At 44.9% G+C, this 15,541-nt stretch overlaps 1 protein-coding gene and 1 long non-coding RNA gene across 2 annotated transcripts in view; one reads left to right on the forward strand and one right to left on the reverse strand.

The window, feature by feature from the left end:
• The window catches only part of cog6 (component of oligomeric golgi complex 6), a 171,333-nt gene that overhangs the window by 14,860 nt on the left and 140,932 nt on the right, over positions 1-15,541 (reverse strand). The window contains exons 16-17 of the mRNA XM_052468857.1: positions 10,763-10,816; positions 9,468-9,547 (exon numbers count right to left, since the gene is read on the reverse strand). Coding sequence (XP_052324817.1) covers positions 9,468-9,547; positions 10,763-10,816 — 134 coding nt within the window. The remainder of the gene's footprint in view (positions 1-9,467; positions 9,548-10,762; positions 10,817-15,541) is intronic.
• Positions 309-2,785, forward strand: LOC127908989 (uncharacterized). Its single transcript, XR_008069398.1, has 3 exons — positions 309-655; positions 1,052-1,183; positions 1,228-2,785. It is a non-coding gene; the product is annotated as an uncharacterized LOC127908989 (long non-coding RNA).

Genomic DNA, 15,541 nt, shown 5'->3' on the forward strand with positions numbered 1-15,541 from the left:
CAAGAACACAGTGGCCTCCATCATTCTGCAGTGTTGAAGGTCCCCAAGAACACAGTGGCCTCCATCATTCTGCAGTGTTGAAGGTCCCCAAGAACACAGTGGCCTCCATCATTCTGCAGTGTTGAAGGTCCCCAAGAACACAGTGGCCTCCATCATTCTGCAGTGTTGAAGGTCCCCAAGAACACAGTGGCCTCCATCATTCTGCAGTGTTGAAGGTCCCCAAGAACACAGTGGCCTCCATCATTCTGCAGTGTTGAAGGTCCCCAAGAACACAGTGGCCTCCATCATTCTGCAGTGTTGAAGGTCCCCAAGAACACAGTGGCCTCCATCATTCTGCAGTGTTGAAGGTCCCCAAGAACACAGTGGCCTCCATCATTCTGCAGTGTTGAAGGTCCCCAAGAACACAGTGGCCTCCATCATTCTGCAGTGTTGAAGGTCCCCAAGAACACAGTGGCCTCCATCATTCTGCAGTGTTGAAGGTCCCCAAGAACACAGTGGCCTCCATCATTCTGCAGCGTTGAAGGTCCCCAAGAACACAGTGGCCTCCATCATTCTGCAGCGTTGAAGGTCCCCAAGAACACAGTGGCCTCCATCATTCTGCAGTGTTGAAGGTCCCCAAGAACACAGTGGCCTCCATCATTCTGCAGTGTTGAAGGTCCCCAAGAACACAGTGGCCTCCATCATTCTGCAGCGTTGAAGATCCCCAAGAACACAGTGGCCTCCATCATTCTGCAGTGTTGAAGATCCTCAAGAACACAGTGGCCTCCATCATTCTGCAGCGTTGAAGGTCCCCAAGAACACAGTGGCCTCCATCATTCTGCAGTGTTGAAGGTCCCCAAGAACACAGTGGCCTCCATCATTCTGCAGTGTTGAAGGTCCCCAAGAACACAGTGGCCTCCATCATTCTGCAGCGTTGAAGATCCCCAAGAACACAGTGGCCTCCATCATTCTGCAGTGTTGAAGGTCCCCAAGAACACAGTGGCCTCCATCATTCTGCAGCGTTGAAGATCCCCAAGAACACAGTGGCCTCCATCATTCTGCAGCGTTGAAGATCCCCAAGAACACAGTGGCCTCCATCATTCTGCAGCGTTGAAGATCCCCAAGAACACAGTGGCCTCCATCATTCTGCAGCGTTGAAGATCCCCAAGAACACAGTGGCCTCCATCATTCTGCAGTGTTGAAGGTCCCCAAATGCACAGTGGCCTCCATCATTCTGCAGTGTTGAAGGTCCCCAAGAACACAGTGGCCTCCATCATTCTGCAGTGTTGAAGGTCCCCAAGAACACAGTGGCCTCCATCATTCTGCAGTGTTGAAGATCCTCAAGAACACAGTGGCCTCCATCATTCTGCAGCGTTGAAGATCCCCAAGAACACAGTGGCCTCCATCATTCTGCAGTGTTGAAGGTCCCCAAGAACACAGTGGCCTCCATCATTCTGCAGTGTTGAAGGTCCCCAAGAACACAGTGGCCTCCATCATTCTGCAGCGTTGAAGGTCCCCAAGAACACAGTGGCCTCCATCATTCTGCAGCGTTGAAGATCCCCAAGAACACAGTGGCCTCCATCATTCTGCAGTGTTGAAGGTCCCCAAGAACACAGTGGCCTCCATCATTCTGCAGTGTTGAAGGTCCCCAAGAACACAGTGGCCTCCATCATTCTGCAGCGTTGAAGATCCCCAAGAACACAGTGGCCTCCATCATTCTGCAGTGTTGAAGGTCCCCAAGAACACAGTGGCCTCCATCATTCTGCAGCGTTGAAGATCCCCAAGAACACAGTGGCCTCCATCATTCTGCAGTGTTGAAGGTCCCCAAGAACACAGTGGCCTCCATCATTCTGCAGCGTTGAAGATCCCCAAGAACACAGTGGCCTCCATCATTCTGCAGTGTTGAAGGTCCCCAAGAACACAGTGGCCTCCATCATTCTGCAGTGTTGAAGGTCCCCAAGAACACAGTGGCCTCCATCATTCTGCAGTGTTGAAGGTCCCCAAGAACACAGTGGCCTCCATCGTTCTTAAATGGAAGAAGTTTGGAACCACCAAGACTCTTCCGAGAGATGGCCGCCTGGCAAAACTGAGCAATCGGGGGAGAAGGGCCTTGGTCAGGGAGGTGACCAAGAACTCCATGGTCACTATGACAGAGCTCCAGAGTTCCTCTGTGGAGATGGGAGAACCTTCCAGAAGAACAACCATCTCTGCACTCCACCAATCAGGCCTTTATGGTAGAGTGGCCAGACGGAAGCCACTCCTCAGTAAAAGGCACGTGACAGCCCTCTTGGAGTTTGCCAAAAGGCACCTAAAGGACTCTGACCATGAGAAACAAGATTCACTGGTCTGATGTAACCAAAATGGAACGATTTAGACTGAATGCCAAGCTGGAGGAAACCTGGCACCATCCCCACCATCCCCCCAAGGTGCTTCAACAAAGTACTGAGTAAAGGGTCTGAATTCTTATGTAAATGTGTTTTATTTAATTTTATATAAATTAGCAAAAAATTCTAAAAACCTGTTTTTGCTTTGTCGTCATGGGGCATTGTGATGTCATTATGCGGTATTGTGATGTCATTACGGGGTATTGTGATGTCATTATGGGGTATTGTGATGTCATTATGCGGTATTGTGTGTCGATTGATGAGGGACATTTAAGAAATTTAGAATAAGGCTGTAACGTAATAAAATGTGGGAAAATTCAAGGGGTCTGAATACTTTCTGAATGCAATTTATAGCAAGACGCGCGTGTGTGTGTGTGTGTGTGTGTGTGTGTGTGTGTGTGTGTGTGTGTGTGTGTGTGTGTGTGTGTAAAACCATTCAACAACTGAATCAGAGTCGTGCTGATCCTGTAAATGTAACTGAGAGAGGGGTTGGGTGGGGGTCAGAGAGAGAGAGGGGGGGGGTCAGAGAGAGAGGGGGGGTCAAAGTAAGGGTAAAACAGAGAGATGGAGGGAAAAAGCAGGTAGCGAGAGAGGGGGCGTCGGAGAGAGAGGGGGGTTGGGTGGGGGTCAGAGAGAGGGGGGGTCAGAGGGAGAGGGGGTCAGAGAAGGGTAAAACATAGAGAGATGGAGGGAAAAAGCAGGTTGCGAGAGAGGGGGGGGTTAGGATACAAATAAAGAGAGAGAGAGAAATGGACCAGAAGATAATTATTGGTGTCCTGCCAATCCATCAGTACTAGAGTGTGTGTGTGTGTGTGTGTGAGTGTGTGTGTTTCCATGAATAGAGAACATTATAAACCTAGGTGAGGTACACGAGCGCTGCTGCTCCTCAAGCTGCCTGCATTTCCCAGTAATGTGACTCACAGCACACAAACACACACACCCAAAGCAGCCTCACACTCCAATAGCAGACCCACATATACAACTAAAAGCATTAGCACCTTACACAAGAACACAAACACGTGTTGGGCCTCTCCTCTCTTAATGCTAGTAACGCTAGCTGTACTGGCCTCTCCTCTCAACGCTAGCTGTACTAGCCTCTCCTCTCTTAATGCTAGTAACGCTAGCTGTACTGGCCTCTCCTCTCTTAATGCTAGTAACGCTAGCTGTACTGGCCTCTCCTCTCAACGCTAGCTGTACTGGCCTCTCCTCTCTTAATGCTAGCTGTACTGGCCTCTCCTCTCTTAATGCTAGTAACGCTAGCTGTACTGGCCTCTCCTCTCAACGCTAGCTGTACTGGCCTCTCCTCTCTTAATGCTAGCTGTACTGGCCTCTCCTCTCTTAATGCTAGTAACGCTAGCTGTACTGGCCTCTCCTCTCAACGCTAGCTGTACTGGCCTCTCCTCTCAACGCTAGCTGTACTGGCCTCTCCTCTCAACGCTAGCTGTACTGGCCTCTCCTCTCTTAATGCTAGCTGTACTGGCCTCTCCTCTCTTAATGCTAGTAACGCTAGCTGTACTGGCCTCTCCTCTCAACGCTAGCTGTACTGGCCTCCTCTCTTAACGCTAGCTGTACTGGCCTCTCCTCTCTTAATGCTAGCTGTACTGGCCTCTCCTCTCAACGCTAGCTGTACTGGCCTCTCCTCTCTTAACGCTAGCTGTACTGGCCTCTCCTCTCAACGCTAGCTGTACTGGCCTCTCCTCTCTTAATGCTAGTAACGCTAGCTGTAATGGCCTCTCCTCTCTTAACGCTAGCTGTACTGGCCTCTCCAATCCTTAATGCTAGTAACGCAAGCTGTACTGGCCTCTCCTCTCTTAATGATAGTAACGCTAGCTGTACTGGCCTCTCCTCTCAACGCTAGCTGTACTGGCCTCTCCTCTCTTAATGCTAGTAACGCTAGCTGTACTGGCCTCTCCTCTCAACGCTAGCTGTACTGGCCTCTCCTCTCTTAATGCTAGTAACGCTAGCTGTACTGGCCTCTCCTCTCTTAATGCTAGTAACGCTAGCTGTACTGGCCTCTCCTCTCTTAATGCTAGTAACGCTAGCTGTACTGGCCTCTCCTCTCAACGCTAGCTGTACTGGCCTCTCCTCTCTTAACGCTAGCTGTACTGGCCTCTCCTCTCTTAACGCTAGCTGTAATGGCCTCTCCTCTCTTAACGCTAGCTGTACTGGCCTCTCCTCTCTTAACGCTAGCTGTACTGGCCTCTCCTCTCTTAATGCTAGCTGTACTGGCCTCTCCTCTCTTAACGCTAGCTGTAATGGCCTCTCCTCTCTTAACGCTAGCTGTACTGGCCTCTCCTCTCTTAATGCTAGCTGTACTGGCCTCTCCACTCTTGATGCTAGCAGGACTGGCCTCTCCTCTCTTAACGCTAGCAGGACTGGCCTCTCCTCTCTTAACGCTAGCAGGACTGGCCTCTCCTCTCTTAACGCTAGCAGGACTGGCCTCTCCTCTCTTAACGCTAGCAGGACTGGCCTCTCCTCTCTTAACGCTAGCAGGACTGGCCTCTCCTCTCTTAACGCTAGCAGGACTGGCCTCTCCTCTCTTAACGCTAGCAGGACTGGCCTCTCCTCTCTTAACGCTAGCAGGACTGGCCTCTCCTCTCTTCACGCTAGCAGGACTGGCCTCTCCTCTCTTCACGCTAGCAGGACTGGCCTCTCCTCTCTTCACGCTAGCAGGACTGGCCTCTCCTCTCTTCACGCTAGCTTCACGCTAGCAGGACTGGCCTCTCCTCTCTTCACGCTAGCAGGACTGGCCTCTCCTCTCTTCACGCTAGCAGGACTGGCCTCTCCTCTCTTAAAGCTAGCAGGACTGGCCTCTCCTCTCTTAACGCTAGCAGGACTGGCCTCTCCTCTCTTAACGCTAGCAGGACTGGCCTCTCCTCTCTTAACGCTAGCAGGACTGGCCTCTCCTCTCTTAACGCTAGCAGGACTGGCCTCTCCTCTCTTAACGCTAGCAGGACTGGCCTCTCCTCTCTTCACGCTAGCAGGACTGGCCTCTCCTCTCTTAACGCTAGCAGGACTGGCCTATCCTCTCAACGCTAGCAGGACTGGCCTCTCCTCTCAACGCTAGCAGGACTGGCATCTCCTCTCTTAACGCTAGCAGGACTGGCCTCTCCTCTCTTAACGCTAGCAGGACTGGCCTCTCCTCTCTTAACGCTAGCAGGACTGGCCTCTCCTCTCTTAAAGCTAGCAGGACTGGCCTCTCCTCTCTTAACGCTAGCAGGACTGGCATCTCCTCTCTTAACGCTAGCAGGACTGGCCTCTCCTCTCTTAACGCTAGCAGGACTGGCCTCTCCTCTCTTAAAGCTAGCAGGACTGGCCTCTCCTCTCTTAACGCTAGCAGGACTGGCCTCTCCTCTCTTAACGCTAGCAGGACTTGGCTCCTGTCCTATGTTAGTGGTACTGAACCTCATGGAGAGCAGGCTAGCAGGACTTGGCTCCTGTCCTATGTTAGTGGTACTGAACCTCATGGAGAGCCTTGCAGTAGATAGAACTAAAACACCGGGATAGTCATAGCAAGTTTAGACATTCTGGCCTCCAGCCTTGGAAACCAAAGAACAACACTGATTCAAATAAGAGGGCCCAGTTGAAGTCGGAAGTTTACATACACTTAGGTTAGGAGTCATTAACTAGTATACATACACTTAGGTTGGAGTCATTAAAACTAGTTTACATACACTTAGGTTGGAGTCATTAAAACTAGTTTACATACACTTAGGTTGGAGTCATTAAAACTAGTTTACACACACTTAGGTTGGAGTCATTAAAACTAGTTTACATACACTTAGGTTGGAGTCATTAAAACTAGTTTACATACACTTAGGTTGGAGTCATTAAAACTAGTTTACATACACTTAGGTTGGAGTCATTAAAACTAGTTTACATACACTTAGGTTGGAGTCATTAAAACTAGTTTACATACACTTAGGTTGGAGTCATTAAAACTAGTTTACATACACTTAGGTTGGAGTCATTAAAACTAGTTTACATACACTTAGGTTGGAGTCATTAAAACTAGTTTACATACACTTAGGTTGGAGTCATTAAAACTAGTTTACATACACTTAGGTTGGAGTCATTAAAACTAGTTTACATACACTTAGGTTGGAGTCATTAAAACTAGTTTACATACACTTAGGTTGGAGTCATTAAAACTAGTTTACACACACTTAGGTTGGAGTCATTAAAACTAGTTTACATACACTTAGGTTGGAGTCATTAAAACTAGTTTACATACACTTAGGTTGGAGTCATTAAAACTAGTTTACATACACTTAGGTTGGAGTCATTAAAACTAGTTTACATACACTTAAACCCCACCTCTTTAAGGAATACCTAGGATAGGATAAAGTAATCCTTCTCACCCCCCACCCCTTTAAAATATTTAGATGCACTATTGTAAAGTGGCTGTTCCACTGGATGTCATAAGGTGAATGCACCAATTTGTAAGTCGCTCTGGATAAGAGCGTCTGCTAAATGACTTAAATGTAAATGTTAAATGTTGGAGTCATTAAAACTAGTTTACATACACTTAGGTTGGAGTCATTAAAACTAGTTTACATACACTTAGGTTGGAGTCATTAAAACTAGTTTACATACACTTAGGTTGGAGTCATTAAAACTAGTTTACATACACTTAGGTTGGAGTCATTAAAACTAGTTTACATACACTTAGGTTGGAGTCATTAAAACTAGTTTACATACACTTAGGTTGGAGTCATTAAAACTAGTTTACATACACTTAGGTTGGAGTCATTAAAACTAGTTTACATACACTTAGGTTGGAGTCATTAAAACTAGTTTACATACACTTAGGTTGGAGTCATTAAAACTAGTTTACATACACTTAGGTTGGAGTCATTAAAACTAGTTTACACACACTTAGGTTGGAGTCATTAAAACTCGTTCTTCAACCACTCCATAAATTCCAGTGGGTCAGAAGTTTACATACACTAAGTTGACCATGCCTTTAAACAGCTTGGAAAATTCCAGAAAATTATGTCATAGCTTTAGAAGTTTCTGATAGGCTAATTAACATTATTTGAGTCAATAGTACCTGTGGATGTATTTCAAGGCCTACCTTCAAACTCAGTGTCTCTTTGCTTGACATCATGGGAAAATCAAAAGTAATCAGCCAAAACCTCAGAAAAGTCTGGTTCATCCTTGGGAGCAATTTCCAAACGCCTGAAGGTGCCACTTTAATCTGGACAAACAATAGTACGCAAGTATAAACACCACGCAGCCCTCATACTGCTCAGGAAGGAGACGCATTCTGTGCGAAAAGTGCAAATCAATCCCAAAACAACAGCAAAGGACCTTGTGAAGATGCTGGAGGAAACAGGTACAAAAGTATCTACAGTATCTACAGTATCTATCAGCCCTATCGACATAACCTGAAAGGCCGCTCATTAAGGAAGAAGCCACTGCTCCAAAACCACCATAAAAAAAACAGACTATGGTTTGCAACTGCAAATGGGGACAAAGATTGGTCTGATGAAACAAAAATATAAATGTTTGGCCATAATGACCATCGTTATGTTTGGAGAAAAAAGGGGGAGGCTTGCAAGCCAAAGAACACCATCCCAACCGTGAAGCACGGTGGTGGCAGCATCATGTTGTGGGGGCTTTGCTGCAGGAGGAACTGGTGCACTTATTATTCTGACATTTCACATTCTTAAAATAAAGTGGTGATCCTAACTGACCTAAAACAGGGTATTTATACGAGGATTGAAATGTCAGGAATTGTGAAAAACTCAGTTTAAAAGTATTTGCCTAAGGTGTATGTAAACTTCCGACGTCAACTGTACACCTTTATGTTTACGTGTACTGGGTTGTTGTTAGGGCTGGACTGGGTTAGACTGGGCCAAAATTCACCCAATTTATTTTGGGAAGCTTATGGAAGGCTACCCGAAACGTTTGACCCCAAGTTAAACAATTTAAAGGCAATGCTACCAAATACAAATTGAGTGTATGTAAACTTCTGACCCACTGGGAATGTGATGAAAGAAATAAAAGCTGAAATTAATAATTCTCTCTACTATTATTCTGACATTTCACATTCTTAAAATAAAGTGGTGATCCTAACTGACCTAAGACAGGGAATTTTTACTAGAATTAAATGTCAGGAATTGGTGAAAAACTGAGTTTCAATGTATTTGACTGAGGTGTATGTAAACTTCTGACTTCAACTGTACATACTACCTCAATCAGCCCTTACTAACCGGTGCCTGTATATAGCCTCTCTACTGTATATATACTCTCTACTGTATATAGCCTCTACTGTATATAGCCTCTCTTACTGTATATAGCCCCTCTACTGTATATAGCATCTACTGTATATAGCCTCTACTGTATATAGCCTCTCTACTGTATATAGCCTCTCTACTGTATATAGCCCCTCTACTGTATATAGCCTCTACTGTATATAGCCCTCTACTGTATATAGCCCCTCTACTGTATATAGCCCCTCTACTGTATATAGCCCCTCTACTGTATATAGCCCCTCTACTGTATATAGCCCCTCTACTGTATATAGCCCCTCTACTGTATATAGCCCCTCTACTGTATATAGCCCCTCTACTGTATATAGCCCCTCTACTGTATATAGCCCCTCTACTGTATATAACCTCTCTACTGTATATAACCCCTCTACTGTATATAGCCTCTCTACTGTATATAACCCCTCTACTGTATATAGCCTCTCTACTGTATATAGCCTCTCTACTGTATATAACCTCTCTACTGTATATAACCTCTCTACTGTATATAGCCTCTCTACTGTATATAGCCTCTCTACTGTATATAGCCTCTACTGTATATAACCTCTCTACTGTATATAACCTCTCTACTGTATATAACCTCTCTACTGTATATAACCTCTCTACTGTATATAACCTCTCTACTGTATATAGTCTCTCTACTGTATATAACCTCTCTACTGTATATAACCTCTCTACTGTATATAGCCTCTCTACTGTATATAGCCTCTCTACTGTATATAGCCTCTCTACTGTATATATACTCTCTACTGTATACTGTACACCTTAATGTTTTTCATGACCTCATCCTTAATTTGATCTGGTCTTATCTTATGGAAGGAGGACTCACTTGATGGCAGCACTGAGGAGGAAGTTGAGTTGAGACATCACCATGGTATCAGGAGAAGACAGGTAACGATCAAACTGGGTCTGAGGAGGAGAAAGAGGGAGAGAGAAAATAATGCCAATGTTTAGTCATAACTGTCAAACTCAAGACTGAATCTTTAACTTTCACCTTACCCAATATTAACACCCGATAGAGAGAAAAACAGAACCAGTTTGACTCCTACTCTCCCTCTCCCTAATCCCACCTCCTCCCTCTCCCTAATCCCACCTCCTCCTCCCTCTCCTCCTCCTCCTCCCTCTCCCTAATCCCACCTACTCCTCCTCCCTCTCCCTAATCCCACCTCCTCCTCCTCCCTCTCCTCCTCCTCCTCCCTCTCCCTAATCCCTCCTCCTCCCTCATCCCACCTCCTCCTCCTCCCTCTCCTCCTCCTCCTCCCTAATCCCACCTCCTCCTCCTCCCTAATCCCACCTCCTCCCTCTCCCTAATCCCACCTCCTCCTCCCTCAACTCCTCCTCCACCCTCTCCCTAATCCCACCTCCTCCCTCTCCTCCTCCTCCCTCTCCTTAATCCCACCTCCTCCTCCCTCTCCCTAATCCCACCTCCTCCTCCCTCTCCTCCTCCTCCCTCTCCCTAACACCCACCTCCTCCTCCCACTCCTCCTCCTCCTCCCTCTCCCTAATCCCACCTTCTCCTCCCTCTCCTCCTCCTCCCTCTCCCTAATCCCACCTCCTCCTCCCTCTCCTCCTCCCTCTCCCTAATCCCACCTCCTCCTCCTCCCTCTCCCTAATCCCTCTCCCTAATCCCACCTCCTCCCTCTCCCTCATCCCACCTCCTCCTCCTCCCTCTCCCTAATCCCACCTCCTCCTCCTCCCTCTCCCTAATCCCACCTCCTCCTTCCTCTCCTCCTCCTCCCTCTCCCTAATCCCAACTCCTCCTCCTCCCTCTCCCTAATCCCACCTCCTCCCTCTCCCTCATCCCACCTCCTCCTCCTCCCTCTCCCTAATCCCACCTCCTCCTCCTCCCTCTCCCTAATCCCACCTCCCTCTCCCTAATCCCACCTCCTCCTCCCTCTCCTCCTCCTCCCTCTCCCTAATCCCAACTCCTCCTCCTCCCTCTCCCTAATCCCACCTCCTCCCTCTCCCTAATCCCACCTCCTCCTCCTCCTCCCTCTCCCTAATCCCACCTCCTCCTCCCGCTCGTCCTCCTCCTCCTCCTCCTCCCTCTCCCTAATCCCACCTCCTCCTCCTCCCTGGTCCTCTCCATGTGAATATAGTAGTGTTTAGGTGTAGCTAACTCACCATGGATGCTTTCAGAGAGGAGCTGTCCATACTGGGGAGGTTAGACAGAGGGCCCTGAAACACAGCAAAACACAAGATATACACACAGCTAATGTGAGAGCAGCAACACACCGGGGGGTGAACCTAACAAGAGATGGTGAAATGAAGGTCTCGCTCTGTGCTTCCAAGTAAAACTAAAAGAAAAGTTTCCTCATATGTGTCATTCTCAAAACCTTTGGCCACGACTGTATATTACTGTTGCTATATTACTGTTATATATTACTGTTATATAATACTGTTATATAATACTGTTATATTACTGTTATATAATACTGTAATATTACTGTTATATTACTGTTATATAATACTGTTATATTACTGTTATATAATACCTCATATTACTGTTATAATACTACTGTTATATAATACTGTTATATATTACTGCTGCTATTATACTGTTATATTTTACTGTTATATATTACTATTGTTATATTACTGTAATATATTACTGCTGCTATTTTACTGTTATATATTACTGTTGTTATATTACTGTTATATATTACTGCTACTATTTTACTGTTATATAATACTGTTATATTACTGTTATATATTACTGCTGCTATTTTACTGTTATATATTACTGCTACTATTTTACAGATATATATTACTGTTATATAATACTGTTATATATTACTGCTGCTATAATACTGTTATATATTACCGTTATATATTACTGTTATATAATACTGTTATATATTACTGCTGCTATATTACTGTTATATATTACTGTTGTTATATTACTGTAATATATTACTGCTGCTATTTTACTGTTATATATTACTGTTATATTACTGCTGCTATTTTACTGTTATATTTTATTGTTATATATTACTATTGTTATATTACTGTAATATATTACTGCTACTATTTTACTGTAATATATTACTGATACTATTTTACTGTTATATATTACTGCTGCTATATTACTGTTATATAATACTGCTGCTATATTACTGTTATATATTACTGCTGCTATAATACTGTTATATATTACTATTATATATTACTGTTATATATTACTGCTGCTATATTACTGTTATATATTACTGCTGCTATATTACTGTTATATAATACTGCTGCTATATTACTGTTATATATTACTGCTGCTATATTACTGTTATATATTACTATTATATATTACTGTTATATAATACTGCTGCTATATTACTGTTATATATTACTGCTGCTATAATACTGTTATATATTACTATTATATATTACTGTTATATATTACTGCTGCTATAATACTGTTATATATTACTATTATATATTACTGTTATATATTACTGCTGCTATATTACTGTTATATATTACTGTTGTTATATTACTGTTATATATTACTGCTGCTATATTACTGTTATATATTACTGATGCTATTTTGCTGTTATATTTTACTGTTATATATTACTATTGTTATATTACTGTAATATATTACTGCTGCTATTTTACTGTTATATTACTGTAATATATTACTGCTGCTATTTTACTGTTATATATTACTGCTGCTATATTACTGTTATATAATACTGTTATATATTACTGTTGTTATATTACTGTTATATATTACTGTTATATATTACTGCTGCTATATTACTGTTATATATTACTGCTGTTATATTACTGCTGCTATATTACTGTTATATATTACTGCTGCTATATTACTGTTATATATTACTGCTGTTATATTACTGTTATACACACTGCTCAATAAAATAAAGGGAACACTAAAATAACACATCCTAGATCTGAATGAATGAAATATTCTTAAATACTTTTTTCTTTACATAGTTGAATCTGCTGACAACAAAATCACACAAAAATGATCAATGGAAATCAAATATCAACCCATGGAGGTCTGGATTTGGAGTCACACTCAAAATTAAAGTGGAAAACCACACTACAGGCTGATCCAACTTTGATGTAATGTCCTTAAAACAAGTCAAAATGAGGCTCAGTAGTGTGTGTGGCCTCCACGTGCCTGTATGACCTCCCTACAACGCCTGGGCATGCTCCTGATGAGGTGGCAGATGGTCTCTTGAGGGATCTCCTCCCAGACCTGGACTAAAGCATCCGCCAACTCCTGGACAGTCTGTGGTGCAACGTGGCGTTGGTGGATGGAGCGAGACATGATGTCCCAGATGTGCTCAATTGGATTCAGGTCTGGGGAACGGGCGGGACAGTCCATAGCATCAATGCCTTCCTCTTGCAGGAACTGCTGACACACTCGAGCCACATGAGGTCTAGCATTTTCTTGCATTAGGAGGAACCCAGGGCCAACCGCACGAGCATATGGTCTCAGAAGGGGTCTGAGGATCTCATCTCGGTACCTAATGGCAGTCAGGCTACCTCTGGCTAGCACATGGAGGGCTATGTGACTCCCCAAAGAAATGCTATCCCACACCATGACTGACCCACCGCCAAACCGGTCATGCTGGAGGATGTTGCAGGCAGCAGAACGTTCTCCACGGCGTCTCCAGACTCTGTCACGTCTGCCACGTGCTCATTTTGAACCTGCTTTCATCTGTGAAGAGCACATGGCGCCAGTGGCGAATTTGCCAATCTTGGTGTTCTCTGCCAAACGTCCTGCACGGTGTTGGGCTGTAAGCACAACCCCCACCACCTGTGGACGTCAGGCCCTCATACCACCCTCATGGAGTCTGTTTCTGACCGTTTGAGCAGACACATGCACATTTGTGGCCGGCTGGATGTCATTTTGCAGGGCTCTGGCAGTGCACCTCCTGCTCCTCATTGCACAAAGGCAGAGGTGGCCGTCCTGCTGCTGGGTTGTCGCCCTCCTACGGCCTCCTCCATGTCTCCTGATGTACTGGCCTGTCTCCTGGTAGCGCCTCCATGCTCTGGACACTACGCTGACAGACACAGCAAACCATCTTGTCAGAGCTCTCATTGATGTTCCATCCTGGATGAGCTGCACTACCTGAGCCACTTATGTGGGTTGTAGACTCCGTCTCAAGCTACCACTAGAGTGAAAGCACCGCCAGCATTCAAAAGTGACCAAAACATCAGCCAGGAAGCATAGGAACTGAGAAGTGGTCTGTGGTTATCACCTGCAGAACCACTCCTTTATTGGGGGTGTCTATACCATTTGCAGAACAGCATGTGAAATGTATTGTCAGTGTTGCTTCCTAAGTGGACAGTTTGATTCCACAGAAGTGTGATTGACTTGGAGTTACATTGTGTTGTTTAAGTGTTCCCTTTATTTTTTTGAGCAGTGTATTACTGTTATATATTACTGCTGCTTGGGTAGGTATCAACATTTACATTTACATTTAAGTCATTTAGCAACACATCTGCCACACTGATCCTCAACACAGGGGCCCCTCAGGGGTGTGTGCTTAGCTCCTTCCTGTACTCCCACGACTGCGTGGCCAAACACGACTCAAACACAATCATTTAGTTTGCTGACAACACAACAGTTGTAGGCCTGATCACCGACAACGATGAGACAGCCTATAGGGAGGAGGTCAGAAACCTGGCAGTGTGGTTCCAGGACAACAACCTCTCCCTCAATGTGATCGATACAAAGGAGATGATCGCAGACTACAGGAAAAGGCGGGCCGAACAGGCCCCCCATTAACACCGACAGGGCTGTAGTGAAGCGGGTCGAGAGTTTCAAGTTCCTTGGTGTCCACATCACCAACGAACTATCAAGGTCCAAATACACCTAGACCACATATGTCAGAGTCAAGGCCCGGGCACATCCGACAACACCTTTTTTACGGCCCCTGGGATGATCTTGATTTATTATTAGAACCGGCCCGCACCGGCAAGCCGGTCCCCAGATCTTTTACACGCACCAATACTACATTTCCCACAAACAACGGTGTCGCAATTGAGTAGGCTGCTTCATTTCAATATTTATTGGCACAGCAGTTGTCAGCATCACAGTAAAATTAACTTTCAGATACCCATCAAAAATGGCAAAACGGAAGGTGGACACTGAGAACCGGGGTTTCAAACAAGGTGGGAGTCGGAGTATTTGTTCACGAAGCTGGAAAACCTGTGTGTCTTCTGTGTGGAGAAAGTGTTTACTGAAAGATAATCTGAGACGTTATGAAACGAAACACGCGGACAAAAACAAGAATATGGACATGGAACAAAGGCTACAAAAGGCAGAGGAATTAAACGAGGCCTCAAATCTCGACAGGCTCTGTTCAAAAAGCCAAATCACAAGGCCAGTCTGCTGTCAAGGCCAGTTTTATTTTGGCAGAAGAGATCGCTAAATCAGCCCGGCCATTTACGGAGGGGATTTCATCAAAAACTGCATGATTAAAGTTTGTGAATTTGCCCAGAAAAAAGGCAACTCTTTTTAAATGTGAGTCTGAGCAGAAACACCATTGCCGAGAGAGTAGACCAGTTGTCCATCAATCTAAAAGAGCAGCTTGTGAAAAATAAAAGATTTCATTGCATATTCCTTGGCTGTGGATGATATTACATTTCTGACATTGCCCAGTTGTCAATTTTCATCCGCGGAGTGGACTCCAGCCTAAAGCGTGACAGAGGAGTTTTTGGCTTTATATATGCATGGCACAACTACGGGGCATGATTTGTATGAAGAGGTGTCAAGATGTGTAAATGAGATGGAGCTGCCTTAAAAACTCGTGGGTTTGACAACCGATAGCACCTGCGATGTGTGGACACAGGAGCGGACTGGTGGCGATTAAAAGATGCATAGGAAAACGCGACAGGTGAGCTGACAGCTTATCATTGTATCATACACCA

The sequence above is a fragment of the Oncorhynchus keta genome, chromosome 18 (genome assembly GCF_023373465.1).
Source record: "Oncorhynchus keta strain PuntledgeMale-10-30-2019 chromosome 18, Oket_V2, whole genome shotgun sequence".
Taxonomy (NCBI): domain Eukaryota; kingdom Metazoa; phylum Chordata; class Actinopteri; order Salmoniformes; family Salmonidae; genus Oncorhynchus; species Oncorhynchus keta.